This window comes from Microcebus murinus, chromosome 18 (assembly GCF_040939455.1).
Source record: "Microcebus murinus isolate Inina chromosome 18, M.murinus_Inina_mat1.0, whole genome shotgun sequence".
NCBI lineage: Eukaryota > Metazoa > Chordata > Mammalia > Primates > Cheirogaleidae > Microcebus > Microcebus murinus.
The window spans coordinates 49,382,225-49,409,937 of record NC_134121.1 but is presented as its reverse complement, the minus strand read 5'-3'; the positions used below and the strand labels follow the sequence as shown (position 1 = coordinate 49,409,937).

The following is a 27,713-nucleotide window of genomic DNA, read 5'->3' as shown; positions in this document are numbered from 1 at the left end:
TGAAGTAGGAACCAAACTTTATTTTCGTGACACTTTAGGTTGAAAAATGTGTATTTAAATGGTGACTCGGTGAACACCAAATTATTTTGACAGTTTATCTGGACTGGCAAGAAACTAAGGTAAAGGTGAACAGTGCTATGGCACGGTAAATGAAAAGCAGGTGGGGTAACTTTTATCTGTGCTTAAGAGGAAAAAGATCAGCAATTGGGGAGTGGGAGGGAGCGGCGCCAGACGAAAAATAAGCTAGCTCAGATAAACCATAACATCCCGCATCACGCATGGCGGGCGGGGGAAGGCTGTGGAGGCCACAGCCGGAAAGCAAAGATGCACTTCCGGGGCGGGGCCTGCTGCCCACGTGCACGCTCACTTCCGTCGCGCCTGAGCCGTCGCCGCTACCTGCTCGGCTGCAGTTGTGGCGGTTTATTGGGATCAGCCGACTGATGGGAGCTTGTGCTCTTTAACTCCTGAAGGAGATGCGCTCTCATGCAGCAGTCAGAGCCTGCCATAAAGTCTGCAGGTGCCTGCTGTCTGGGTTTGGCGGGCGAGTAGATGGGGGGCAGCCGGAGCAGTTGACGGAAAGCGGTATCTCCCGCGGAGGGCAACTGGGATCGCACGCTGAGCTCCACCGGGGCAGCGAGCCCACCGAAGCCCCCGGGTCTGGAGAGGGAAGCGAAGAGCTGTTAGAGATCTGTCAGAGAAGGCATTTCCTGAGTGGAACCAAGAGGCAGCTTAGCCGAGATTCTCTTCTGAGCGGGTGCCACCCTGGCTTTGGACCCCTGGGCATAGAGTTGCGGAAGAATCTGGCCTCAGAATGGTGGTCCTCGGTGGTGGTGTTCAGGGAACAGGTCTTCCCTGTGGACGCCCTCCACCACGAACCAGGCCCTTCACTGCCCGGGGACAGTGCCTTCAGGTTAGTTTCTGCAGAAACTCTACGAGAAATCTTGCAAGACAAAGAGCTGAGTAAGGAACAGCTAGTAGCTTTTCTTGAGAACTTATTAAAAACTTCTGGGAAACTACGGGAGAACCTTTTTCACGGTATGCTTCATGATTTCATACTTCAAAACAGGTGTCGGGTGGAAAGGCAGTCTCATTCGATTTGGGGGATTTTTCTCATGCAAAGGAAGCCTTTTTGCAGTAGTCGAGTATATTAATAGTGCTGTCACCTGTAGAAAATTGGTCCATGGATCACTTCCTTAAAGAATCTGTCCAAAGGACTTGAACACTATCTTGGGACTTAGAATTATACGGGGCAACCCGTATAATTTTAGAGTTCAGTTGAGTAGCCCTAGAATTAGGACCTCAATTCAATCCTGCGTTTAAACCATTTGTTCATTGTTACCAAAATGTTTACAAATACTTCCACAATTATTCTTGAATTTTACACATAATCAAGAGCTCATTTTTCTAGACCAAAAGGAAGATACCCTCCCTCAATTTTTCTTACTAAATGTAATTTACAACCTGTTGTTTGAAGATCTCTCTAGGTAATTTTTGAGCCTGCCAAATAATAGGACTATTCAAGTTTTATGAGTGATTCTTGAGTGAACACACAGTAATTTGAGGGCATCATTTGCCTTTAAAGTCAACACAATTGCAGAGATTCTGAAAAAATTCACATTCTTTACAGGACAGACTCGCTGCAAGTATCTTTGCAAAATGCTGCCCTTCCCATTTTGGTGTTATAAAGTAACTTAACCTAAATGTTCTTGGTTCTGAGAATTAGTGCCTGTATAATCTTTTAAAGATTTCCTTAATGAAATAAAGTAAAACAGGTGATAAAGGTGACACTTTCAATTTGTAGTATTTTAATTGTTCCATGGTGGCTTTACTTTAGGGGAGTTAAATCACTGTCTGCTCATTTACCATGGCCCAAAACAAATCAGTCTTCCGTATCACTGTTGAATGAAATCACCATCCTCCCAGTTGCACAGACTTGAAAATGAGATTTAGTTCTTTTAGGTATGCATTCATTCAAGCATCTATTGTTGTGGCAGGCATTTTCTCACCTTCAGGAAACTTAAGTTGACCTAAATGCCAAATCCTTTGGTTGTCTAGATCAAATTCTTGCTCTCTTTAGTCCAAGTCTGAACTGTTGTGGTAGCCTCTACTTACGAATAGCTTTTTAAAATTCTCAGCCATTATATTTCCAAATGTTACTGCCCCATTGTCTATCTTCTGTCCTTCTGTGACTAATTACACACCTTAGACCTTTTCCCCCATCTTGTCATCATCTGACAAGATGTGGAAAATTAATAATTATTTATGTGTGATTGATGGACATATTCATCACGTTTTAAGGTCCATGTCTAAAACTGAAAACTATCTGTTTCTAGTATCTGTTTTTCTCTGGGCTTTTGGTCATTTGGACTTTTGTACTGATACTCTAATCTGTGTATAAAAAATTAGATAAATTAAGGCTTTTGTTGGTGCTTTATGTCTGGGAGGCTTTACTTTTGCTTCTGGCAGACAGAGTGGGGACATAGCTTCTTAATACAATCAGGGATTAAACTGATTAGAGGCTGAGCTTCAGTCTTTTCACTTCAGCTCTGTTCTCCTACAGTGTAGCCCTTTAAATGCCCCAAATGAAAGCCTAGGGTGTATCAGTACAATTTTTTGTACTTCCCCATCCCATAATATGGCAGGAAGTTCTACTTAACATTTCAGCTTCTCAGCTCTGCTATTTGAGAATTGGAAAAGCTCCACTACATGTTGAGTTCACCTCTCTGCTCTTGCCTGCTTTCAAAATTTTGGACCCTCAAATTCCTTGCTGCCTTGGTATCTCTCCTGTATCTTTAAAGAGATTAAAAAAAAAATTTGGACCAGTTTTTCTTAACAGCTAATCTACTCAAATCAAGTAACTTGAACACAGTGCTGTCATTTAATGGGATGTAGTCTAAGTACATAAGGAACTACAAAGACATTGTGAACTTTTCTTAGATTCATTCAAAGTAGAAATGTTATGATTCTGAAGCTATTTCATGTGTATTATAGGATAAAATAATTAGATTAATGTTATTAGAAAACAAGATCTTCACTGTAAAAGAAAAGATAAAAATATAAAAGAAGGCAAGGATAAAATAATGTTAAATTTGAACTGGTAATATCAGTGTGAACTCAATGATTTTAAAAAATGTATGTATTTCCTTGCTTCATCGAAAGAGCCTAGAATCAATAACACTTAGTAGCTATGAGCACACCCTGTGTGAGATCCTGTCTCAAAAAAAATCAGCCATATGTTAGATGATATTGTGGTATTATGGTTAACTTTTTAATGGTGTAATAATGGCATACAGAGGATATTTTTATTTTTAGATGATGTATGCTGAAGCGTTTGGGTGAACAAGAAAAAACAAATGTGGCAAAATGTTAATAATTAATGAATCTAGATGAAGAGTCTACAGGTGTTCATTGTATATAGGTATTCTTTCAGTTTTCTTGTAAATTTGAAAATCTTCAAACTAAAATATTGGGGATTGGGAGGCCGAGGCGGGCGGATTGCTGGAGGTCAGGAGTTCAAAACCAGCCTGAGCAAGAGTGAGACCCCGTCTCTACTATAAATAGAAAGAAATTAATTGGCCAACTAATATATAGAGAAAAAATTAGCCGGGCATGGTGGCGCATGCCTGTAGTCCCAGCTACTCAGGAGGCTGAGGCAGTAGGATTGCTTGAGCCCAGGAGTTTGAGGTTGCTGTGAGCTAGGCTGACGCCACGGCACTCACTCTAGCCTGGGCAACAAAACGAGACTCTGAATGAATGAATGAATGAATGAATGAATGAATGAATGAATGAATGAATGTATGTATGTATGTTGGGGAGAAACTACCTAAAATTAAGTGATAATCAATTAAGATCGATCTTTATAGCTCCAAGCTACTTGTACTGCTGTATTAACATTATTATACTATTAATTTCTCTGTAAATTGACAAAAATGATTTGGGTTTATGGACTAGATTTATACAATAATTGATTTATCTTTTGACAGGTGCCTTGGAGCACTATGTAAATTGCCTGGAGCTGGTAAACAAGAGGCTACCTTATGGCCTTGCTCAGATTGGAGTGTGTTTTCATCCTGTTTCTGATACTAGGCAGATACCCAATGATGTTAAAAGGTACAAAAAGTGGCAAATAACTTGGCCTTGTATTTAAATAGTCAAGAATCAGAAATTTCTACTTTGGGATAGATTATATAATTTTAAAATAAGCTAACATTCTGATTTTTTTGGTATCTAAAGAATTGGTGAGAAGACTGAAGCTTCATTGGTGTGGTTTACTTCTCCAAGAACTTCAAGCCAATGGCTTGATTTCTGGTTACGTCATCGACTCCTGTGGTGGAGAAAGGTACTACGATAATTACTGTTAATTTAATAATTAATAGGTAAATTGTCTTAATGTGTCAAGGGCTTCTATATTATAAATGAAATTTTATTTGATGTGGCTATGCTATATTTGTAAGAGACAGCTATGATAAGTCAACAAATACAAATAAAAGACCCTTTGTGGTTTTCATTATTCCAGATAACAAAGTTACTTTGGTAGAGACATTTGTTGAGCTCAGATGCATTTGTTGATAAAGCTTTTTCTGTATAAGGTAGAGTTCAGACCCCACACCAAGCATTCCTGGTTGGTATGGAGTTTGACCCTGGCCCGCTCTTAAAGCTTCAGTTTTTTGCTACCTACCCCCCTGAATTCTACGTGTTAGTCAAAAGGGTTCTGTATAATTAATGATCACATTTTGGTATATGCTGAAAAGAGTTGAAATAAGCATTTTTTGTCTTACTCTTCTTGTCCTGCCTCTTCCTGAATCTTAAAAATACCCAAACTGTCTGGGCGTGGTGGTTCATGCCCGAGATCCTAGCACTCTGGGGAGGCCTAGGTGAGCCAATCGCTCAAGGTCAGGAGTTTGAGACCATCCTGAGCAAGAGCGAGATCCCGTCTCTACTATAAATAGAAAGAAATTACTTGGACAGCTAAAAATCTATAGAAAAAATTAGTCGGGCATGGTGGCTTATGCCTGTAGTCCCAGCTACTTGTGAGGCTGAGGCAGAAGGATTGCTTGACCTTAGGAGTCTGAGGTTGCTGTGAGCTAGGCTGACACCATGGTACTCTAGCCCGGGCAACAGAGTGAGACTCTGTCTCAAAAAAAAAAAAAAAAAATCCTCAAACTTACTGTATAGGGATAAAGTCTGGGGGAGGGGGAGAAATCCCTAAACATCCACCTAAAATAAGTGAAGTAATCAAGCACTTCATAGAAGGATAAGCTCATACTTCTTTATCCCATTTAGTTCATGGTTAATTTCCCCTCTTATTGGCCACTAAAGGGCTAGATACCATTAATGTTTTTTCTCTGACGTTCTTTCAGACTAAAGATTTCTCTGAAGTGCTTTCAGACAGCATTTTTTGCAGCATACTCAGTATTTTTACTTTTTTTTTCTTTTTTTTTTGAGACAGAGGCTAGAGTGAGTGCCATAGCATCAGCCTAGCTCAAAGCAACCTCAAACTCCTGGGCTCAAGCAATCTTGCTGCCTCAGCCTCCTGAGTAGCTGGGACTACAGGCATGCGCCACCATGCCCAGCTAATTTTTTCTATATATTTTTAGTTGGCCAATTAATTTCTATGTATAGTAGAGATGGGGTCTCACTCTTGCTCAGGCTGGTTTCAAACTCCTGACCTCAAGCAAACCACCTGCCTCGGCCTCCCAGAGTGCTAGGATTACAGGCGTGAGCCACTGCGCCCGGCCAGTATTTTTAATTTTTAAAAATTAAGTTTCGGCTGGGTACCTGTAGTCACAGCTACTCAGGAGGCTAAGGCAGGAGGACCACTGGAGCCTCGGAGTTTAAGGCTGTGGTACCCCACGATCGGGCTTGTGAATAGCCACTGTGTGTCCAGCTAGGCAGCATAGGGAGACGTCATCTCTTAAAAAAAACTGAAGCACCTTTAATTTTTAGAGATAATTATGGGATTAAAAGTAAATTAACACTTTAAGAAGACACGTTAAGAAGACAAACTTACTTTTCCAGTTTGCTGTGAGTCCATCCAACTTCAGCAGCAGTGATTGTCAGGATGAAGAGGGACGGAAAGGAAACAAACTGTACTACAACTTTCCCTGGGGAAAGGAACCAATTGAAACCCTGTGGAATCTAGGAGATAATGAACTTTTACACATGTATCCTGGAAATGTGTCTAAATTACACGTATGTTTTACGTTTCACACCTATGTATCCTTTACCTGGAATCTCTATAATCATTTCTGAACCATTTGACAGTAAGTTGCAGACATGATATCCCATGATTCCTTAATACTTCTGTGTGTATTTTTCAGGCGCAAAGATACTCATATTCATAACCACAATAGAGCCATCAAAATCAGGAAAGTAACAGTAATCCACTGTTACCATCCATTCCACAGAACCCTACAAATTTAACCAGTTATCGCAGTGGTGTTCTTTTCTGTGTCCGGAATCCAATCCAGGCTCATATGTTTTATGTAGTTGTCATGTCTCTTTTAGTCTCTTTCAAGAACAGTTCCTTTTATCCTTCCTTGGCTTTCATGACCTTTACATTTTTGAAGAGTACAGGTTAGTTACTTTGTAGAATGTCCCTTGGTTTGGATTTGTCTGATGCTTCCACATGGTTTATGTATTTTTGCCAGGAATACCACAGAAGTGGTAGAGCTGCCCTCTTCTCAGTACATCATATTGGGAGGCATACAGCATCGAAGTGTTACTTGTGATGCTAACTTTTATCACTTGGTCAGGATGGTGTCTACCAGGTTTCTCCAATGTAAAGCTAATAAATATTTTGTACTCGCTAATGAGTAATAAGCAGGTACTGTAAGGCTATGTAAATAACCTCTTGGTCACCAGATTTTGATTTGCTGGTTACAGCATCCATTGATGATTCTTGGCCAAATCAGTTATTACTATAGTGTTTGCTAGATGGTTTTTCTTTTTCTTTTTTTTTTTTTTTTTTTTTTTTTTTTTTTACTAATTTCATCATTCCTTCTAGACTTATTGGTCAGTAGTATACTGTAGGGTAGAGCTTTTCCTTCTCGCCCATTTATTTAAATATTTTTTTATATTAGTGTGGACTCACGGATTCACAGATTCCTATTTTTCTCAGAGGGTTACAATCTGTTACTATCATTATTTTGATGCGCAAATTGTCCTAGACTTGGCCAGTGTCCCTTTGACATATCTCCGTCATTCTAGCACTTCCTTTTTGTAGCAACAGATTGTTCCAGAATCATCTGTTTTCTTTGTTTTTTTAATTTGGATCATGTTTTTTAATTTTTATTTATGTATTTATTTTTTCAGAATATGGGGCATCTTGTGTTTTCTTGACCTAGCTGTGGAGTCAGCTATTTCTCCAAAGAACCTTGGTTCCTGTTAGAGGAGAATGTATTTAAAAACTGAGATCTTGCCATGAGGTTTACTCCTTACAACCTGGTATCATTCCTCCTGGGCCCTCTCAGTGGACACAACTAAGAAACACTTGTAGATGATTACATACATATATATTTACCTGTTTTTTTACTTAAGAGACAAGGTCTTGCTCTGTTGCACAGTCTAGAGTTCAGTGGTGCTAACGTAGCTCACTATAACCTTGACCTCCCCGGTGCAAGAGCTGCACCCACCTCAGCCTCCTGAGTAGCTGGGAGCGATTTTTTTTTTTAATTATTTTTTGTAGAGACAGGGTCTGCCTGTGTTGCCCAGGCTGATCCTCCGCCCTAAGCCTCCCAAAGTGTTGGGATTACAGGTGTGAGCCACCACGCCCAGTCACATAAGTATATATTTACATACTTGCCTACCTCTACATCTGTGTCTATTTGCCCAGGGGAAGAAAGAAAGGCTACAGAACTTAATCCTGGACATGCTACTATTCCCTCCCCTCTAGGTGCTCTCACCAGAGAGCAGGGAAGGAGGAAAGGCAGTTAGAAAGCTTGGTCCTGAGTACTTGGCCTCCCCTCTTCTCTAGTAGTCACACTGGCCAAAAGTTGGGCCCTGGACCTCCCAGGCTGGTTGTCCCAGCCAGCTGACCCAAGCTCAGCCCTGGCAAGAGGGGGAAAAAGGTGCTTTTTTTTTTACTTTGTAAAGTAAAACAAAATTTTCAAAAATTGAAGCAAATGATATAATCTCATTAGAAAAGGGATACTGCCTTCTAAAACTTTCGAAGTTCTAAAGTTTTAGAAGGCATGTGGATCGGTAGAATCATGCTGAACCCCTCTTGAGTGGTTCCAGATTTGAACATTTAGATTTTCTTACTGGCTTAGATAGAGTTTTTATGTGCTATTTAGTGGCTAATATAGTCTTACAGTAAAAAAAAAAAAAAAAAAAGTTATCTGAAACTTGAGATTTTTTTTCCTTATCAGTTTGAAAAAGAGTAAATAAATTTATCAATGCTTGATTTGTATTATGTATTATGGTATATTTTACAATTATAGCCTTAGCCCAAAAAGTAAGTTTTTAAAAGATGTTTGTTTTTTATGAAAACTTTACATTTCAGGAAATTCTACTCCAAACTCCTTTCCTTAAGCACATCAACTATTTTGTTTTTCCTAAAAGCTCTTCTGAACTTTATTAATAATCTTCAAACAATTTTTACATTTAAGAGTGTTACCTTTCCAAATACTGATTCTCACCTAGGAAGCACTGGAAAAATAGTCATGCCTAGGTCCCACTCCAGTTGTTAGTGCAAAATCTCTGGAAGTAGAGCCCCAAGCATCATTATGTTTTAAAATTCATAGGTGCTTCTAACATGTAGGCAGTTGAGACCCACTGATTTAAAACCCTGAGCTCCCTGAGAGCAGAGAATTTGTCATTGTCTTTGTGAGCCTGGCACAGAGGGGCTGCTTTGCTAAATGACATTTTACTTTTGTATTCTGATTGTGTAGGTCTAAAATATGTAATTTTGAGAAAGAGTTGTACTAAATACTTTATTTTTGTTCGACTTTTCTGTGAAGGGCCGAGATGGACGGAAAAATGTAGTTCCTTGTGTTCTGTCTATAAATGGGGATCTAGACCGAGGCATGCTGGCCTACCTCTACGATGCTTTCCAGCTGACAGAGAATTCCTTTACAAGAAAGAAAAATCTTCATAGAAAGGTGCTTTTGATACTTCAGAGATGGATTTGGGAAACAAAAAATATGGGTTTTTTTTCCTTATTTTTGTTAGTGTGCTTGGTTTCTAACATAAACTCTGAATAATAAATTTCTTTTAGTACACGTAGTTTAAGTATTTTTCATTTTTTTAGAATCTGGCCACAGGAATAATAGTAAGGTTCTCCTAGCACTCTGGGAGGCCGAGGCGGGAGGATCTCTTGAGCTCAGGAGTTTAAGAGCACAAGTGGAGGGAATTGTCTGGAAACTGTGTTATTTGAAACAGGGAGGAAAAGGATGGTGTGGCTACAAATGGGCTCCTAAGGCCAGTTAGCCTTTAATGGACATTTTACTCGCACCCTGTATTTTCTCAGGGAAGGCAAGAGTACCGGTTTAAAATGTGGAGGAGTAGGGGTTTAAGCGGCAAGAGTGTGGAATACTCACGTTCCCTTTGAACATAAAAGGAAGCTGCTTGAAATCAAAAGTGTTAACAAATAACGTTGAGTTGTGAGTGCTCAACTGAGAATGGGAACTATGAATTTGTGGCACCATTCTACTCAGGAGATCCTCCTGCCTCAAGCTCCTGAGTAGCTGGCACTATGGGAGTGTGCCACCACGCCCAGGTAATTTTTAAATTTTGCTATGTTGCTCAGGCTGGTCTTGAACTCCTAACTCAAGTGATTCTCCTTCCTCAGCCTCTAAAAGTGCTGGGATTACAGGAGTAAGCCACGTTGTCCTGCCCCCCCTTCTTTTTCTTATACCCACATACAAACCATCAGCAAATCCTACTTGACTTTAACTTCAAAATATATTCTGAACGGGACCACTTCCTACCCGCTCCAGCCTCCAATGCTAGCACCCGAACTAAGCCACCATCATCCCTGCCTGCCCCCTCGGCCCCCACAGTGACTCTGTTAAAAGGCACTTGTTATGTTGTTCTTCTGTCTGGAATACTCCAGAAACCTTCATCTCACTTAGAGGAAAGACCAAAGCCCTTCCCTTTTCTCCCAGTCTGCCCAACAGCACTGACCTTGCTGTTTCTAGAACATGCCAGGGATGCTCCCAGCTCAGGGCCTTGTCATTTGTTCTCCCCTTTGCCCAAAATGCTCTTCCTCCATCATCCACTCATCTTATTCCCCCACCTCCTTTCAAACGTTTGGTCAAGTGTCCTCAGGGAGAGGACCTCTGACCACCTTAGTTAACATTGCTGAAAGCCACCTACCAACCTGCCCCTGGCAGGCACTTCCCATCTTCTCCGCCCCCCCCCCTTTTTTTTTTAACACTTACCACCTTCACATATATTACTTCCTTACTTTGTTTATTATCTGTTTGTCCCTGCCATGTGGGACAGAGATTTTGCCTCAGCACCTAGAACTCTTCCTGGCGTTGCACAGCCATTCACGTTTGTTGGGTGGATGGGTAAATGGGAAGAGTGTAGGTTTTGGCAAGAGAGAGAAAGTCCAAGTGATGGGCTGTGTGTCCTGGACTGGGTAGAGTTGGAAGTCATGCCAGGAAGAGGCATTTTGACTGAGGGAAAACAGAGTTGTCAGAAAATGGGAGAGTCTCAAGTTAATTTATTTCAGCAGAATATCTAAGTGGAGAAATCCACAGGCAGCTGATTACATCCTTACGTAGTAGTGTTTTATGACCTCAGCTAACTTCCATTTTCACACAGGAAATTTAACTGTTTAAGTGACTTTGTGTGGTTATACTTGTGATGTATTTAAACAAGATGTGCTTTTCCCCCCTTTTCCTGTCCTCTCCCTCCCCACTGTAATTGCCTCAGGTACTTAAACTCCACCCTTGTCTAGCCCCTATTAAGGTTGCTTTGGATGTGGGAAGAGGCCCAACAGGGGAACTGAGACAGGTGGGTTAAATGAGTTTAAATGTGTGATTTTGATTACAGACTGAGTATTCATTATCCAAAATGCTTGGAACCGAAAGTGTTTCAGATTTTGGATTTTTTGGACTTTGGAATATTGGAAGAATACGTACTGATCGAGCACCCCTAATTCAAAAATCCCAAATGTGAAATATTCTAATGAGCATTTCCTTTGAACTCAAAAACTTTCAGATGGGGTTAGGAATGCTCGATCTGCATAACCATTACTCCAGGTCAACTTGGGAGCTTACTGTTTAAAATTTGATTTTGATTCACTTGCTTTTAAAAATGTTCTAAATAATGAACTGTGGATAAATACCGTGGTTAATTATAGATAATTTGAAGTATAGTGTATTAAAGACACTGATTTCAATTCGGTGGGTTTTGCTGTTAAAGTTATGCCCACACATTGTTTAATGAGTTTACATAGTTTTAGTAATTACAGTGTTTGTCCAGATGTCTGGTGAATTATTTCTTTCTCCTTTCCCTTTTAACTTAACACTCTGGTATAAGCAAATGTTCTAGGTCTGTAATTTTCTTTTGATTTTTCTAATCTATCTGTTCTAATTATTAAATACTCTTGAGAAAAGCCTAGGGGGAGGTTTTATTTCTTTCCATAGATTCCTTCTGCAGTTGTCATTTCTGTCTGGGTGACTCAGACCTATCCAGGACCAGATAGAAAAGATAATGGCTTATCTGTCATTTCTCCCCCGGTGTGGCACTCTCCCCACCACCCTTGTAGCATGCAAGTTCCTCACGGCCCACTACCCTGCTCCCTTGCCAGGGACATTTGGTAATGTCTGAGGACATTTTTGTTTGTCACAGGAGATGGAGAGTGCTACAGGCATCAGGTGGAGGCCAGGGACGCTGCTAAACAATCCTGCTCTAGAGTCGTTGTTCTTGTTAAGGGGGGGTTAAATTTTGGTGTTTTTTTATTATTTTTTTTTTTTTTTTGCTTCTTTAAAGTTTACTATGTCATTTATTCATTAGTACTTCTATTATTCCAGTCAGGCCTTTGTTTCCGGCATTCTACTGAAACTACTCATTCTCTTTTTGAAACATTTTCCGTAGTTGGAAAACCACACCTGGTTGTCCACGTACCTTTTTCTTTCCTGGCTCTTCAGTCTCTTCCTGACATAGAATTGTAACCTTAGGGCTCAGATCTCACCTCTCAGATGAGTTTGGAATTAACCACAGCCCTTTGGACCTACGGTTTTTTTCCTGAATAGAATCTGCTTTGGTTTTGTTTGGTTTTGAATGATGATGATAATAAAAATTGTGTTTCGTATAAAAATGTCCCCCAGAACATTTGCATTTAGTATTCAGCTTTGCAGTACTTAATTTCTTCATTTTCAGAGGAAGCATATAACTTATTAAGTATATAATATATAAATTATAAACATTAAAATAATTAAAGGAATTTATACCTATTTTAATTGGTCCATTACCCATTTTAGAGATTTAAGATGGTAATTTGTGGCTTCTCAAAAATTGGATAATCATGGCCGGGCGCTGTGGCTCACGCCTGTAATCCTAGCTCTTGGGAGGCCGAGGCGGGCGGATTGCTCAAGGTCAGGAGTTCAAAACCAGCCTGAGCAAGAGCGAGACCCCGTCTCTACTATAAAAATAGAAAGAAATTAATTGGCCAACTGATATATATATAAAAAAATTAGCCGGGCATGGTGGCGCATGCCTGTAGTCCCAGCTACCCGGGAGGCTGAGGCAGAAGGATCACTCGAGCCCAGGAGTTTGAGGTTGCTGTGAGCTAGGCTGACGCCACGGCACTCACTCTAGCCTGGGCAACAAAGCGAGACTCTGTCTCAAAAAAAAAAAAAAAAAAATTGGATAATCAGTCTAGCTACTTTTATGTCTTTCATATTTGAAGTTTTATATTTTTCTCCAGGTTTGTCAAGGGATATTTAATGAATTACTAGAAAATGAGATTTCTGTGTGGCCTGGTTATTTGGAAACTGTACCATCCTCATTGGAACAGCTTTATTCAAAGTAAGAATTACCTTCCTTGTCATTAAAAGAATTATTTATTCAGAGTTTTTTATTGTATGTTTCTTTATGGTAATAGAAATCTTTGCTAAATATATATAAAATATAATTTAAATTATTCCTCACTTTCCCTTCTATAGAACCGTGTACCCTTAGTTAATTGCTATAGCAGGAGGGAACAGTATTCAGTAGGTATATTTGAGCACATAATATGTACAGTTACAAGACTTAATGTCATGAAGTATATATGCCTCAGTTTACTTATCGGGGATGAAGTTATGTACATAGCATGATTTATGGAATGAAGACTGAAGGAAGATGAGTGAACTGGATTTCTGCTGGCATTGAGCTTCATTCAGAGAATGAACAGAAGAGAATTCTATCCTGAAGGAACAGAAAACTAATATTCTCAGGGGTTGGTACCTCTCTTTACCTCTGTTTCTGCTTGAGGTAGAAACTGGCTATCATCTTTAACTCCTTTTCTTCCTTACTCTCCACATCCGATCCATCACCCAATGTTGTCAGCCTGCCTCCCAGATATATCTCACATCCATACCTCTGTCTTCACTGCCACTACCCAAATTAAGGTGCCAAAGATCTCTTACCTGGATAATTTAAATAATCTCCTAATCTCTCTGACAATAGTTTTGCCCTCTACTATTTCATTAACTTCTGTTTTTTAATAAAGTACTCCAGTCTTCCTCCTTTGGGTTTATTTTGGTCTTTGTTTTAGCTTTTTTTGTCGAATACATATCTTTTGGGTGAAAAGTTGTGAAGCTTTGTATTTTGCTCTTCAGTACTGTCATAACTTGTTAAAATATACCTTCCAGATAATGTCCATAGAAAAACAGATTGCTATAAATGGAAATAGAGCAACTAATAGTTTTACCATATATAAAATGAAGGGGTGGTACTTGAACTTAACAATCTTCTCAGATTCTAAAATCTTATCCTCAGGTACCGTGGCTCACGCCTATAATCCTAGCACTCTGGGATCTCTTGGTGGGAGGTGGGAGAATCTCTTGAGCTCAGGAGTTCGAGACCAGCCTGAGCCCTGAGTAAGAGCAAGGCCCCATATATACTACAAATAGAAAAAAGGTGTTGTGGTGTACACCTGTAGTCCCAGATACTCAGGAGACTGAGGCAGGAAGATTGCTTGAGCCCAGAAGTTTGAGGTTGTAGTGAGCTATGATGATGCCAGTGCACTCTACCCAGGGTAACAGAGTGAGACTCTGTCTCAAAAAATAAATAAATAAAATCTTACACTTTGTGTCATGTGGACATTATCAAGTTACAAGTCTTCATATGGTAAAGGCTTATTTCAGGATATCTTTATGTAAATATTTATTAAACATGTTTTTATACCCTTTGATACAGTAATGAACAAAACAGAAAATTTTTCTGTTCTTTTTTTTTCCCTACAAGAACTTTGACTAAAAATTTTCTGTTCTTATGACACTTACATTCTAGTGGGCCAAAATAGTAAGCAAGTAAATAGATAATTAGTTTTTGTTGGAGTTCTGCAAAGAAAGTAAATGGTAATGAGTTAGTGTGACGTGGTATACAGAAAGGTCACTGTGGATATAATCAGTTATTGCTGAACTAGAAACTATAAATTAGCATACTAAATTATAAACGAAGCATGATTTTGGTATAATCAATTGTACACTAGGTTTTTCGTATATTGTCGTTTTGTTTTGTTTTGTTTTGTTTTGTTTTTTGAGACAGAGTCTCACTTTGTTGCCCAGGCTAGAGTGAGTGCCATGGCATCAGCCTAGCTCACAGCAACCTCAAATCTCCTGGGCTCAAGCATCCTCCTGCCTCAGCCTCCTGAGTAGCTGGGACTACAGGCATGCGCCACCATGCCCGGCTAATTTTTTTATATACATATCAGTTGGCCAATTAATTTCTTTCTATTTATAGTAGAGACGGGGTCTCGCTTTTGCTCAGGCTGGTTTTGAACTCCTGACCTCGAGCAATCCGCCCACCTCGGCCTCCCAGAATGCTAGGATTACAGGCGCCCTACTCAGCCTCCCAGAGTGCTAGGATTACAGGTGTGAGCCACCGAACCCGACCAGTATATTGTTTATTATAAGAGACTTTAAAGGAATTGCCCTTGAATTGCATCCAAGTATTGAAATGCTGAGGTTATTGTGAGGTTCATCCTTCATATCACCTCAGATGATGTGTTCAGGTACCAATGTTTAGTCCTCAGATTTTATTTTCTTCTATGACTTTTCAACTGTTGCAATAAATTAGAAACTCTCTGAAAATTTTACTTTGAATATGACTCAAAAACTTGAAAAATTTTTTTTTGGTCCAGCTCTCAAGTCCTGACTTTGAGTTTTTGACTCTTGATGGTGGTGTGGACTCTGAAGTAATTAAAGCTGGTAATGTGGGGAATTTACAATTTATATTTGTGCTCATGTATTTTTTTTTAATTACTTTTTTCTTAGGTATGATGAGATGAGTATTCTCTTCACAGTTTTGATTACTGAAACTACTTTGGAAAATGGATTAATACAGCTGAGAAGTAGAGATACCACAATGAAGGAAATGATGCATATATCCAAATTAAAAGACTTTTTAATCAAGTATATATCATCGGCTAAGAATGTATAGATTTTTGTATTCATATAATAAATATTTTCTCCTAATTTAGTTGTCTTATGTTAACTTGGATTATTTTTAGCCCCTCTTTGCACTTATGAAGTGGATGTTTTTGGTGCTTTCTTTGATTCTGTTTTTATTGTATTTTTGATGTATTTCTACTGTATTGGGAATAGGTTCACTATAAGAAACAAAAATCTTATTAAACTGGATAAAGCCATTTGGGGTTTGTTTTCCTCATATAAGAAGAAACCCAAAGGGTAGACAGTCCAAAGCTGGTATAGCTGTTTATAGTGAAGGACCCAGGTACCACGTCTTTCTGTTCTACCGTCTTCAGTGTGTTGGCTTTTATCTTTATACTGGTTGCCTCATGATCACAGGTGGCTACTGTATTTCCAGCTTCTCATCCTTCTAGTTAGGAGTAAAGTCAGAGACAAGGGCTAGCCAGCCAAGACTCTTCCAGTTTTAATTAGGAAAGTAAAAGCTTTTCCAGACCTCTCAATCGGAAGACTTCTTTGCATCTCATTGGTCAGAACTGCATCACATGGTAATTTCCAGACCAATCACTGTCCAAGAGAATGAGACTATCCTGATTTAGATCAAATGCAGTTTATCCCTTGGAGCTACAATAATGTCTTACTGACTCTGAAATGGGTTTTGTTATCAGGGAAAAAGGGATCTTTATGGAATCTGCCACATCTATACTGCCAAATATCAAAGATTAACCTAAAACTAAATTTTTAATAAAACATTTATTGATTTTTGAAAAGCAAGCTAAAATAAATGTTAGAAGTAATCTAACTATTGCAGTTTATTTCATTTCTGATTCTAATTGATATGTGTATAAGAAGTCTTTGAACTTTTATATGTGCTAATTGTTTGTGTAAATATTCCATTATTACTAACTTGAGAAAAAGACCAACTAATAATTCATGTAAAATGTCTTGAAATTTTGCCTAATTTGTCTTAGTTGACTTTACTTGGTAGGATTTTTCTTTTATCTTTTTCTTCTTTTTTTTTTGCTGGTTTATTTTCATTACGGAGAATTCCAAACACAGGCTTATACAGATTAGTGTAATTAATCCCATGTGCCTGTTATCAGCAACCATCAACCCGTGGCTAAACCTGTCTCATCCACCAATACCACCTTTCCATATTATTTCAAAGCAGATCACAAACATTTCATGTGTAAACATTTTAATTAAGGATCTTTTATTAGCCACAATACCATTACCACACCTAAAAAGTAACAATGATATTAAGGAATTATTGAAAAATTTCTTCAGTGTGATAATGGTAGTATGGTTATGTTTTCCTTTTAAAAAAATATTTGATTGGCCGGGCACGGTGGCTCACGCTTGTAATCCTAGCACTCTGGGAGGCCGAGACGGGCGGATTGCTCAAGGTCAGGAGTTCAAAACCAGCCTGAGCGAGACCCCGTTTCTACTATAAAAATAGAAAGAAATCAATTGGCCAACTAATATATATATATATATATATAAAATTAGCCGGGCATGGTGGCTCGTGCCTGTAGTCCCAGCAACTCGGGAGGCTGAGGCAGTAGGATTGCTTGAGCCCAGGAGTTTGAGGTTGCTGTGAGCTAGGCTGACGCCATGGCACTCACACTAGCCTAGGCAAGAAAGCGAGACTCTGTCTCAAATATTTGATAGAAGAAATACATAAATATTTTTGGGTGAAATATATCTGATACTTGCTTTAAAATTTTTCTGTTTAAAAATTTTTAAGTGGTGGGAGATAGATGAAATAATAGTTGAAGCTGGGTGACTGGCACATGGGGGCTCATAGCATATACTATTTTTGTGTATGTTTGAGAATTGCCATAATAAAACTTTGAGAAAGTCTTTTTTTTTTTTTTTTTTTTTTTGAGACAGAGTCTCGCTTTGTTGCCCAGGCTAGAGTGAGTGCCGTGGCGTCAGCCTAGCTCACAGCAACCTCAAACTCCTGGGCTCAAGCGATCCTCCTGCCTCAGCCTCCTGAGTAGCTGGGACTACAGGCATGCGCCACCATGCCCGGCTAATTTTTTCTATATATATATTAGTTGGCCAATTAATTTCTTTCTATTTATAGTAGAGACGGGGTCTTGCTCTTGCTCAGGCTGGTTTCAAACTCCTGACCTCGAGCAATCTGCCCGCCTCAGCCTCCCAGAGTGCTAGGATTACAGGTGTGAGCCACCGCGCCGGCCCGAGAAAGTCTTTAATATCAAATATCCACTTAGTTTCTGCCTCATAAAATCATAAAATTTTGTAGTTTTTATCAGGATCCAAATAAGGTTCGTACCTTATTGAGATTGGTGAGTAGGTCTTTTAGTCTCTTATCCTATAGATTCACGCTCTCCTTTTAAGAAACTTGGTTTCTAAACTTTGTGTCTGGGTGCCCGGGATACAGCAGGGAACAGACAAGGTCCTTCTAGCAGTGGCAAGCAGAGTAAGCACATGAGAAGGTAATTTCAGATAGTAATAGTGTTGGAAATAGAACAGGATGATGCGTAGAGTAGCGGCCAGGGTGTTGTGCTTCACATAGGTGGTCAGAGAAGCCTCTGAGAACGTGATGCTTGAACTGAGACTGAATGATGTGAAGGAGCCGGCATGTGAAGGCCTGGGGTGGCACATTCTGGGCCACAGACTAGCATGTGCCAAGGTCCTTAGGAAGGAAAAGGCTTGGAGCCGTCAAGGAACAAAGCAGGCAAGCAGGGCTGGAGTCGAGTGCAAAGTGCAGACACAGGTGGGAGATGAAGTCAGAGGTAGGGCCATGTCACTTGGTGCCATGGGGGCCATAGTGAGGAGTCCCGAGTAAATAAAAGCTGGTAGAAGAGAGTAATACAGGATAATACTTGTATGATCTCACGGTGAGGAAACATTTCTTCATCTGGACACACACACGCAAATAGTTATAAAGGAAAAAGACAAGTTCTTAAAATTCAGACTTCTTTTCATCCCCATTAAGAGGGGAAAAAATAATCATGGCTGAGTACGGTGTGTAATCCCAGCACTTTGGGAAGGCAAAGCAAGAGGATTGCTTGAGGCCAGGACTTCAAGACCAGCCAGGCAACATAGGGAAACCCTGACTCTACAAAACAAAAAAATTAGCCAGGCTTGGTGACATGTGCCTGTAGTCCCAGCCACTATTCAGGAGGCTGAGGCAGGAGGATTGCTTGAGCCCAGGAGTTTGAGGCTGCAGTGAGCTGGGCTGATGCCACTGCACTCCAGCCCAGGTGACAGAGGGAGACCCTCTCTTTCTAAAACCAACAAATTATATGTGTATGTGTATATATAGACACCTATGTATATGAGAAGGCATACAACTTTATTAATCATCTGAGAAATGCAAATCAATATCACAGCAAGATACCGCTATACACCCACAAGAATGGTCAATATGAAAATGGCCGACAGTGCCAGTGTTGGTGAAGATGTGGGGGATGGGAACTTTCACATTGCTCATGGGAGTGTGAACGTGGCAGAACCACTTGGGAAAATCGAATAGCATTATCTACTTAGATTGGAGATAAACATTCTGTGGACCCGGCCATTCCATTCCTGTGTGTATTCAACAGAATCGCATGCACGTGGGCACTAGGAGATACGCTCATAGCGGAAGGATATTCAGAGCAGCATCATTTGTAATGGCACCAAACTGACAACAGCCCCAAATGTCTGTCAACTATAAGATAGATAACTTACAGTGTATTAAAACAATGGAATACTATTTAGCAATGGAAGTAAATGAATTACAACTACATGTAGCAACATGAATAAATGTCACAAACATTATGTTGAGAGAAAAAAAGCCAAGCATAAGAATAAATGCTATGTGATTCCATTTATAGTAAATTCAACCATGTTTTTTTATTTTTATTTTTGAGACAGAGTCTCATCCTGTTGCCCAGGCTAGAGTGTCATGGCGTCAGCCTAGCCCACAGCAACCCCAAACTCCTGGGCTCAAGCGATCCTGCTGCCTCAGCCTCCTAAGTATCTGGGATTACAGACTCTTACCACCACCCTGGCTAACTTTTCTATTTTTAGTAGAGACAGGGTCTCACTCTTGCTCAGGCTGATCTTGAACTCCTAACCTCAAGCAATCCACCCACCTTGGCTTCCCAGAGTGCTAGGATTACAGGTATGAGCCACCCTGCCTGGCCATTTATATTAAATTCAAAAACAGGCAAAGCTAAAGGTGATGTTTAGGAGGTGGTGAGGTGGTGAAACTATGAAGAAAAGCAAAGGAGTGATGCCCACTGAGCAGAGCTAAACCAGGGAGCCGGGGCTGTGACCAGGAAAAGCAGGCAGAGGGCTCTGGGCTGCGGGCCACTGTGCATGCTCGTGTTCACTTGATGTGATTTATTAAACTGTACAATATTTTTAGTGCATGTTTAGATAATGTGTGCTCTATTTCACAACAAAAAAATATTTAAGGAATATGTGGATTTGAAAAAGAACCAAAGTGAAACTTCTAGACCTGAGAAATGTGGCTATTGAAAGGAAAAGCTCAGAAGATCCTCTTCCTCTTCCTCTTCCCTCTGCTGATTCAGTCCAAAGGTCGTGGGGTGGGGCTGAGCCTGTGTGAGGGACAGGGTGGAGCAGGAAGCCTAGTAACTGGGGCGGGGCTGGCTTCAGGGAGGGAGCCCACTCAGGGGCTGGTGGCCCAGAGCAGAGCATTGGGTGTCTGCAGGGAGGAGGGTCCATCCAGCATGTGGCGTCAGAGCCTGTGAGGGGCGAAGTATGTTCTGCAAGTGGGGGTGGGGCGTGTCACAGGCTGGGGCAGGTGTCAGAGCCCAGACGGGGTGAAAAGAGTGTTCACGTGGGAGGGCAGCCTGGGTGGAGTTTTAGAGTTCAGGGCGAGGACGATGTCCAGGTAAGGGGTGGTGGCGAGGGCAGCCCTGAGTGTCAGGCCATGAGGCGGGGAGGGAGGGCATTCGGGGTGTGAGAGCCCAGAGAGTGAGGAGAATGTCCAGGGAAGGGTCTGGAAGGTGTTGGAGCCCGAGAAAGTGAGGAGTCTTCTTGCGGGAGGCCATTCATGTTGGGGGGTACAGGGTGCCAGGATCCCAATGGAGTGAGAAGAGGTCTGTGTGGAGATTTATTATACATGGGGATTAATCAGATTCAGTAAATTGACTAAGGGTATTGGGGACCGAGTTTCTCACAACGAAAACAGTTATAAACAGGAAAAGGGGCCGGGAGCAGTGGCTCACGCCTGTAATCCTAGCACTCTGGGTGGCTGAGGCGGGCGGATTGCTCGAGGTCAGGAGTTCAAAACCAGCCTCAGCAAGAGTGAGATCCAGTCTCTACTATAAATAGAAAGAAATTAATTGGCCAACTAATGTATATAGAAAAAATATTAGCCAGGCATGGTGGCGCATGCCTGTAGTCCCAGCTACTCGGGAGACTGAGGCAAGAGGATCACCTGAGCCCAGGAGTTTGAGGTTGCTGTGAGCTAGGCTGACGCCACGGCACTCACTCTAGCCTGAGCAACAAAGCAAGACTTTGTCTCAAAAACAACAACAACAACAACAACAAGAAAAGGAAGAAAGCTAGAATGCACGGTGGTGTCAGATTGGAATTAGGGACATCAGTGTGAATTCGTGGCTTTCAATATAGGTAAATAGAGAAATAGACAAAAATACAGATGTAAATGTAAATATACACATGAATATATCCGTACACTTTGGCCATTGGAAGGTTCTAGAAGCAGCAATACCCTAAAAGTGGTCACAGTTAGAGCCTAGACCCTGGTTTCTGAACATACAGCTCACCTAAAAGGAACTGGGGCTCCTTGGAAAAATGACTGACCCAGAGCTGGGTCAGGACAGGGACAAGATGATCCTGGAACATATTTCTGTGCCAGAAAGTAAAGAAACAGCCAAAGAATGATGGGAACATATCATGGGAACATGTTTTGACATGGGAACATGTCAAAAGAACAGGAGCCGTCATGGAGCCAGCCTCCTGCTGGCCCAAGAGGAATCTGGAGAAATCTGACACCACCTTAACTATGTGATCAGAGTGACAACACCGTATGGGAGAAGGGGAGTCAACACCAGCTGGTGGGATATGCTGAGAACAAGGCGTCCTCTGTGATATTCCTGCAAAATCGTGGGCACGCGGGGAAACTCCAAGTGAGGGACATTAAAACATAAGTGACCTGCTGTCTTCAAACATGTCAAAGACAAGCAAAGCCCGAGGAACTAACTATTCCAGATGGAAGGAGATAAAACATGACAACAAAATGCAGCGGTGCCTGATTCTGCCAATGCACCCTTTTGCAGTAAGGAATTTGTCGGGACAACTGACTTGACTGGGGGTCGGAGGCTTTGGCGACAGTCATGTACTGGTGTTAATTTCCTGATTCTGATGATTGCATTATGGTACATGGATTGAGGAGTGTTCTGTGGTTGTACTACGTAGAAGAATGTTCTTGTGGGAAGTCCTTTGGACAGAAGGAAAATATTACCAGGTGGAAATCTGGATCTACGTAAAGAAAATTAAGCCCTGAAAGTGTGTGACACAATAAGAAACACCAGCTGTTCTCTGCCCCGGTTCCTGATGCAGAGCTCCTAGAACGTTGTACCGTGACTTCCTGAGTGGCGGGAGTGACGGGGGAGGCTGGCACAGAGCTGCTAAGTCCTTTGGGATTCCCTGGGTGCTGGGGGAGTCTTTTGTTCTAAGGAGGTGACTCACAGTGGGCTCTGGGATAGGAGCTGGTCACCAGAAAGACCAAGCCGTGGCTAGAAGCTTGGAAATTTCAGCCTCACCCCTCATCCTCGGGGAGAGGAGAGGGACTGGAGATTGAATTAATAATCAATCATGCCTACTTGATGAAGCCTCCATAAAAATCCCTAAACTAGGGGTTTAGAGAGCTTTTCGGGTTGGTGAATGCATCCACATGGCACACCCCAGCTCCACGGGGACAGAAGCTCCTGCGCTTGGGACCCTTCTGGACTTCATCCTGTGTACCTCTGCATCTGTATTCTTCATAACATCCTCCTAGCTCACTGCAACCTCAAACCCCTGGGCTCAATCGATCCTCCTGCCTCAGCCTCCCAAGTAGCCGGGACTACAGGCGCATGCCTTTTCTATTTTTGGTAGAGACGGGGGTCTTGCTCTTGCTTAGGCTGGTCTCGGACTCCTGGCCTCCAGAATGCTAGGATTATAGGCATGAGCCACCACACTGGGCCAACAATATGCCCTTGTAGTAGATTTTCCTGAAGTTCCTCAGGCCTGTCCCCTGGGGTCACTTCCCAAGTCAGTTATTGGCACAGATGGCCTTATATCAGGCTCTGCTCTCAGGTCTAGCCCAGGATAAGACAAGGGCTCAGGGGCCCTAGAAAGCAGCCCGGCGGGTAGCGACAAGAACTACGTTGCTGGTGGCACGGAGGGTGGTGAGAACGCTTAGCACGCCGGAGCCTCACAGCGTGCGGTGGAGAAGGAGGAACCGGGAAAATGAAGCAGTAGGTGCTGCGGTAGTTCTAGCATTTGCAAGTGTTGGGGCAACCGTAATTATGTGGCTGGCGGAGCGTTAGAAGCTTTGCAAGGAGAAAATGAGAGGCTACAGTGCAGGGCCAGCTGGGAAGCCCGAGGGCCTTTTCGCCCTCCTGTCCCACAGCCAACAGGCGGGCCGTGCTGGAAACCGGTCCAGGATTTCATCAAAGGGGTGCCCGGGTGGAGCAGCCACAAAGGAGATGGGACGCACATCTAGCACTTCTCTGCCAGCCGCGGGCTGTGACAGGGACGGGGTGGGCTTAGGACATGGACATTGGAGACCTTGAGCCCCTTGCTGGGGAGCATTGTCCCCTCATTAGAAGGCCTCTTGTGAGGCAGATGCTCCACCATATTTTTCTTTTATTATTGTGGTAAAATATACATAAAATTTACCATTTTAGGTGTGTGATTCAGGGGCATTAAATTCATTCACACTGTTGTGCAACCATCACCACAATCATCTCCAGCACGTGTTCATCTCCCCAAACTGAAACTCTGTCCCCATTAGACAGTGACTCCCCTTTGCCCACTCCCACGCCCGGAAACACCATCGCATTTGCTTCGTGATGTTTTGCTTGTTTTCCTTAAGACCCAGCCCTGTCTGCCCTGCGATCAGTGAGTAGGGTCGGGTCTAAGCAGGGCCGAGTGGGGAAGCAGAGTCCCTGCTGTGGAGGCTGTCACTTATCCAGCGGGGACGCGGGGCCCGCCAGCGCATTCTGCCAGGGGCCAGGGAAGCACCCAGGGGCGGGCGTGGGAATGACAGCCGGAGAGCACAGAGTGGGAGACAGAGCAGGACATCGGGGCTTAGTGTCACAAGGACATCAGGAGGCCGGGTGGCTCACGCCTGTAATCCTAGCACTCTGGGAGGCCGAGGCGGGTGGATTGCTCGAGGTCGGGAGTTCAAAACCAGCCTGAGCAAGAGTGAGACCCCGTCTCTATTATAAATAGAAAGAAATTAATTGGCCAACTAATATATACAGAAAAAATTAGCTGGGCATGGTGGCGCATGCCTGTAGTCCCAGCTACTCGGGAGGCCGAGACAGCAGGGTTGCTTGAGGCCAGGAGTTTGAGGTTGCTGTGAGCTAGGCTGACGCTATGGTACTCACTCTAGCCTGGGCAACAAAGTGAGACTCTTATATCGGAAAAAAAAAAAAAAAAGGACACCAGGAGCTGGTGATAAATAATCGGCTGGGGTGTCCCTTTGGAGCTTGGGCCCAATCGAGGTGGAGCTGAGCCGTCCAACATAGACGCCACAGGGAATCAGAAGCAGTGCTACTTTCTGGGCGAAACAGGGCTGGCGGCACGTGTGAAAGCGATAAGATTTTGGATCTGCTGAGTTAAATAAAATATATTATTCTGATTCATTGCACCTGCTTCTTTTCAGTTTTTGCTGTGGCTGCTAGGAAAAGTTAGGCATGCGTCTGTGGCCCACCTTCCGCTGCTATGGGACAGTGCTGGCCTCTGGGAAAGATGACGGAGACGCCAGGTGGGGCCGAGGCAGATGCGAGAAGGCCGAGAGAGGGCGGCGTGTTAGCCCGAGTTCAGAGTGGGAGACCGGGACACCCACCAGCTCACCTCGTCCTTCGGGAGGGCCGAGAGGACGCTCGTTTCACTAAAGCAATTCACAAGCCTTGGTGCGGGACACTGGCCTTGGTCAACCTGGCCTCCTCTGTCAGCCGGAGCTGGCGGTGGGAGACGTAACCCTGGACCTGGGCCCCGGTGTCAGCGGGAACGACAGGACTCAGCCACAGCAGAGGTGAGGTGGTGGCCCTGAGTGTGGGAGGCTGGGTTAATGTCATTGGCACAAGGGGTGGCAAGGCGGGAGTGGCCGGGATCGAGGATGAGCCCCAGGCGTTGCTGGGAGTAAGACAGCTAGGCAACAGTGTTTACATAACCGAAATAAACGACCCAAAGCAAATGAATGGAAGGCTGGTGTCAGCGCATGAATTGTTTCCAGCTGTGAACCACTTCTCAGACCCATCAAATGGTCCCCTCCAGAAAGGACCCTGAGAAACAGCAGGTGGATCAAATAACTTTCCCTCAGTCTTTCCCTGAGCTTCCCCCAGCTCCGTAGCAGGGAAGCTGCTGCGCACGGGGAAAGGAGACCACCAGCTCATCCAGGGCCGTTCAGGTCTGTCACATATGGGGTCTGAGCTGACACTGACACCAGGGGACCCAAAGCGCGTGCTATGGTGGGGTGCACAGAAGCCAGTCGATGCGAAGGACAGGTCAGAGCCTTCTCCTGGAGGGCCCAATAACCTGCAGAGCCACCTTCTGGCCATTGCCCTGGTTCCTGATTGCGCAATTAGGACGATTAGGATGGAGGTACCACTGGCAGAACCCTCACCTGGGCTTCCTGGCAAGTGGACTGGGGGCCACTTTTATAGGAGGGGCCAAGCCCTTGAAACCGCTCCCTCTGCCCCCCGCCAGGAAGGTCCATCAGGAGCAATGCTGCATTCCAAGTAGACCCTGGAGATAGTGGCACCTTCAGAGACTTGGAGAAGGCAGGGATAGCTGTGGTCTCCACCACGCCTCTTCCCAATGCACCAGTATGGCCACTGCGAGCACCAGATGGGGCCCGGCAGGGGACTGGGGACTTCTGTCAACCCGGCCATCTGTAGCTGCCATTGCAGCTGCTGCTCCAGATGCGCCAGCACAGCCTAGCGCACGGCGCACAGCCACGGGGCCGGCAAATGTGCTCTTTTCAGTTCCCATTGGAACAAACGATGAACAGCAGTTTGGAGTCACAAGGAAAGGAGAGTGGTACACATTCATGGTCAGTCCCAGCTCTCTCCTGCCCTCGGTCACGATGTGGGGGCTCAGAGCCTGCAGGGTTCAAGGTCTGAGCCATCCCGGCCACCTAGAGCACGAAGTGCTGGTGAGGGTGACGGAGATCCGGAACGGAGGGCGCTGGGAGATGAGTGTCAGCTAGGACCGGAGGACCCGTTGCAGCAGCTCGTGTCATTAACCCTCCCGTGTTAGGCCTTTCGGGGAGACTGTGGCTGGCACCACCTGGGATACTCAGTGGCAGGTTCAACTTCGAGGGAGGTCCGAGTGGTGCCGGGGGCTGGGGTGGGGAGTAGATCAGCCTGCTCTCGCTCTCACTCGGATTCCAGCCGCAGCTGTGGAAACGGCCCGTGCGGGCTGCACAGTGGTAGAATCGTGCCCGAGCATAAAACGCATCTTTTGTTTTCTGCCCCGCTCTGACACTGTGTCAGGGACCAGCCCTCTTGATATGTACATCTTCATAGGGTAACCCTGAACTAACAGGGCGTGGGGACCAACCGATGAATGCTTCTCCCTGTCGGTCCCCCAGAAACAGCTCTGAGAGGCATTGCAGACTTGAAGACCTCGGAGGGTCTTAACAGAATCAAAGCCAGTTACCCCTACGGTCACTAGGCCGACAACCCTCCCCGTCCCCGTGTGGCTTTTTCTCTTCCCCTGGGATCAGCTCCCACATAAACCCCCTGCACCGTGTCCCTGTCTCAGGCCCTGCTTTCTTTCTTCCTTTTCTTTTTCTTTCTTTCCTTCCTTCCTTCCTTCCTTCCCTCCCTCCTTCCTTCCTTCCTTCCTTCCTTCCTTCCTTCCTTCCTTCCTTCTTTCCCCTCTCCCCCCTCCCTCCGTCCTTCCCTCTTTCCTTCCTTTCCCTCCCTCCCTCCTTCCCTCTTTCCCTCCTTCCCTCCCTCCCTCCCTCTTTCCTTCCTTTCCCTCCCTCCCTCCCTCTTTCCTTCCTTTCCCTCCCTCCCTCCCTCTTTCCTTCCTTTCCCTCCCTCTTTCCTTCCTTTCCCTCCCTCCCTCTTTCCTTCCTTTCCCTCCCTCCCTCCTTCCTTCCCCTCCCCCTCTCTCTCCCTCCTTCCTTCCTTCCCTCCTCACTTTTCTTTTGAGACAGGACCTTGCTCTGTCACTCAGACTTAGAGCATAGTGGTGCGATCATAGCTCACAGTAGCCTCAAACACCTGGGCTCAAGTGATCCTCCTGCCTCAGCCTCTCAAGTAGCTGGGACTACAGGTGCATGCCACCACACCTGGCCAATTTTATTTATTTTTTGTAGAGATGGGGTCTCACTATGTTGCCCAGGCTGGTCTCAAACTCCTGGCCTCAAGCAATCCTCCCTGTTTGGCTTCCCAAAGTGCTGGGACTACAAGCATGAGCCACCTTGACCGGCTCAAGCTCTGCTTTAGAGGGAGCTCAAGTTAAGACAGATGACAAAGCCAATGGTGGCCCAGTCACCACGTTTATGCTGTCAAAGGCTTAAAGCTTTCTAAAATTAGCAACCAACTGTCATGTCTAGGACTAGGCACTGTCCTGCTTTGAACAGCCGGCCTTTTATGAGTTCTTCTCTCGTGCCTCATCCTGTGCTAAGCCCTTTATATTCGTTACCTGGGTTCGTTCTCACACTCGCTCCATGATGTATTAGTTTCTTCCCCCCACCTCCTCCTTCTCTCCCCTGATCTTACAAATGAGGACGATGAAGCACAGAGAGGTTAGGTAACTTATCCAAAGTCACACAGCTAGCACATGACTGAGCCTAGATTTGGGTCTGTCTGTCTCCGGGGCCCCCACACCCTTAGCCTCTGTAATACATTGATTTCCTCGAATAAAAATATCAACAGAGAAAGGGGGACTTAT

At 43.7% G+C, this 27,713-nt stretch overlaps 1 protein-coding gene across 3 annotated transcripts; it reads left to right on the top strand.

The window, feature by feature from the left end:
* The first annotated feature begins 305 nt into the window (after positions 1-305).
* Positions 306-16,389, top strand: POLG2 (DNA polymerase gamma 2, accessory subunit). 3 transcript variants are annotated; one of them, XM_012747341.3, is made up of 8 exons: positions 310-1,035; positions 3,984-4,110; positions 4,234-4,339; positions 6,019-6,192; positions 8,961-9,101; positions 10,882-10,962; positions 12,881-12,981; positions 15,435-16,389. In XM_012747341.3, the coding sequence occupies exons 1-8, from the start codon at positions 474-476 to the stop codon at positions 15,598-15,600; spliced, it is 1,458 nt and encodes a 485-aa protein (XP_012602795.2). In that variant the 5' UTR covers positions 310-473; the 3' UTR covers positions 15,601-16,389. The 3 variants fall into 3 exon arrangements, with proteins under 3 accessions (XP_075850801.1, XP_012602796.2, XP_012602795.2); XM_012747342.3 differs by lacking the exon at positions 10,882-10,962 and having other exon boundaries at positions 307-1,035; XM_075994686.1 differs by lacking the exons at positions 10,882-10,962; positions 12,881-12,981; positions 15,435-16,389 and adding an exon at positions 9,470-10,371 and having other exon boundaries at positions 306-1,035.
* The last annotated feature ends 11,324 nt before the right edge of the window (positions 16,390-27,713 follow it).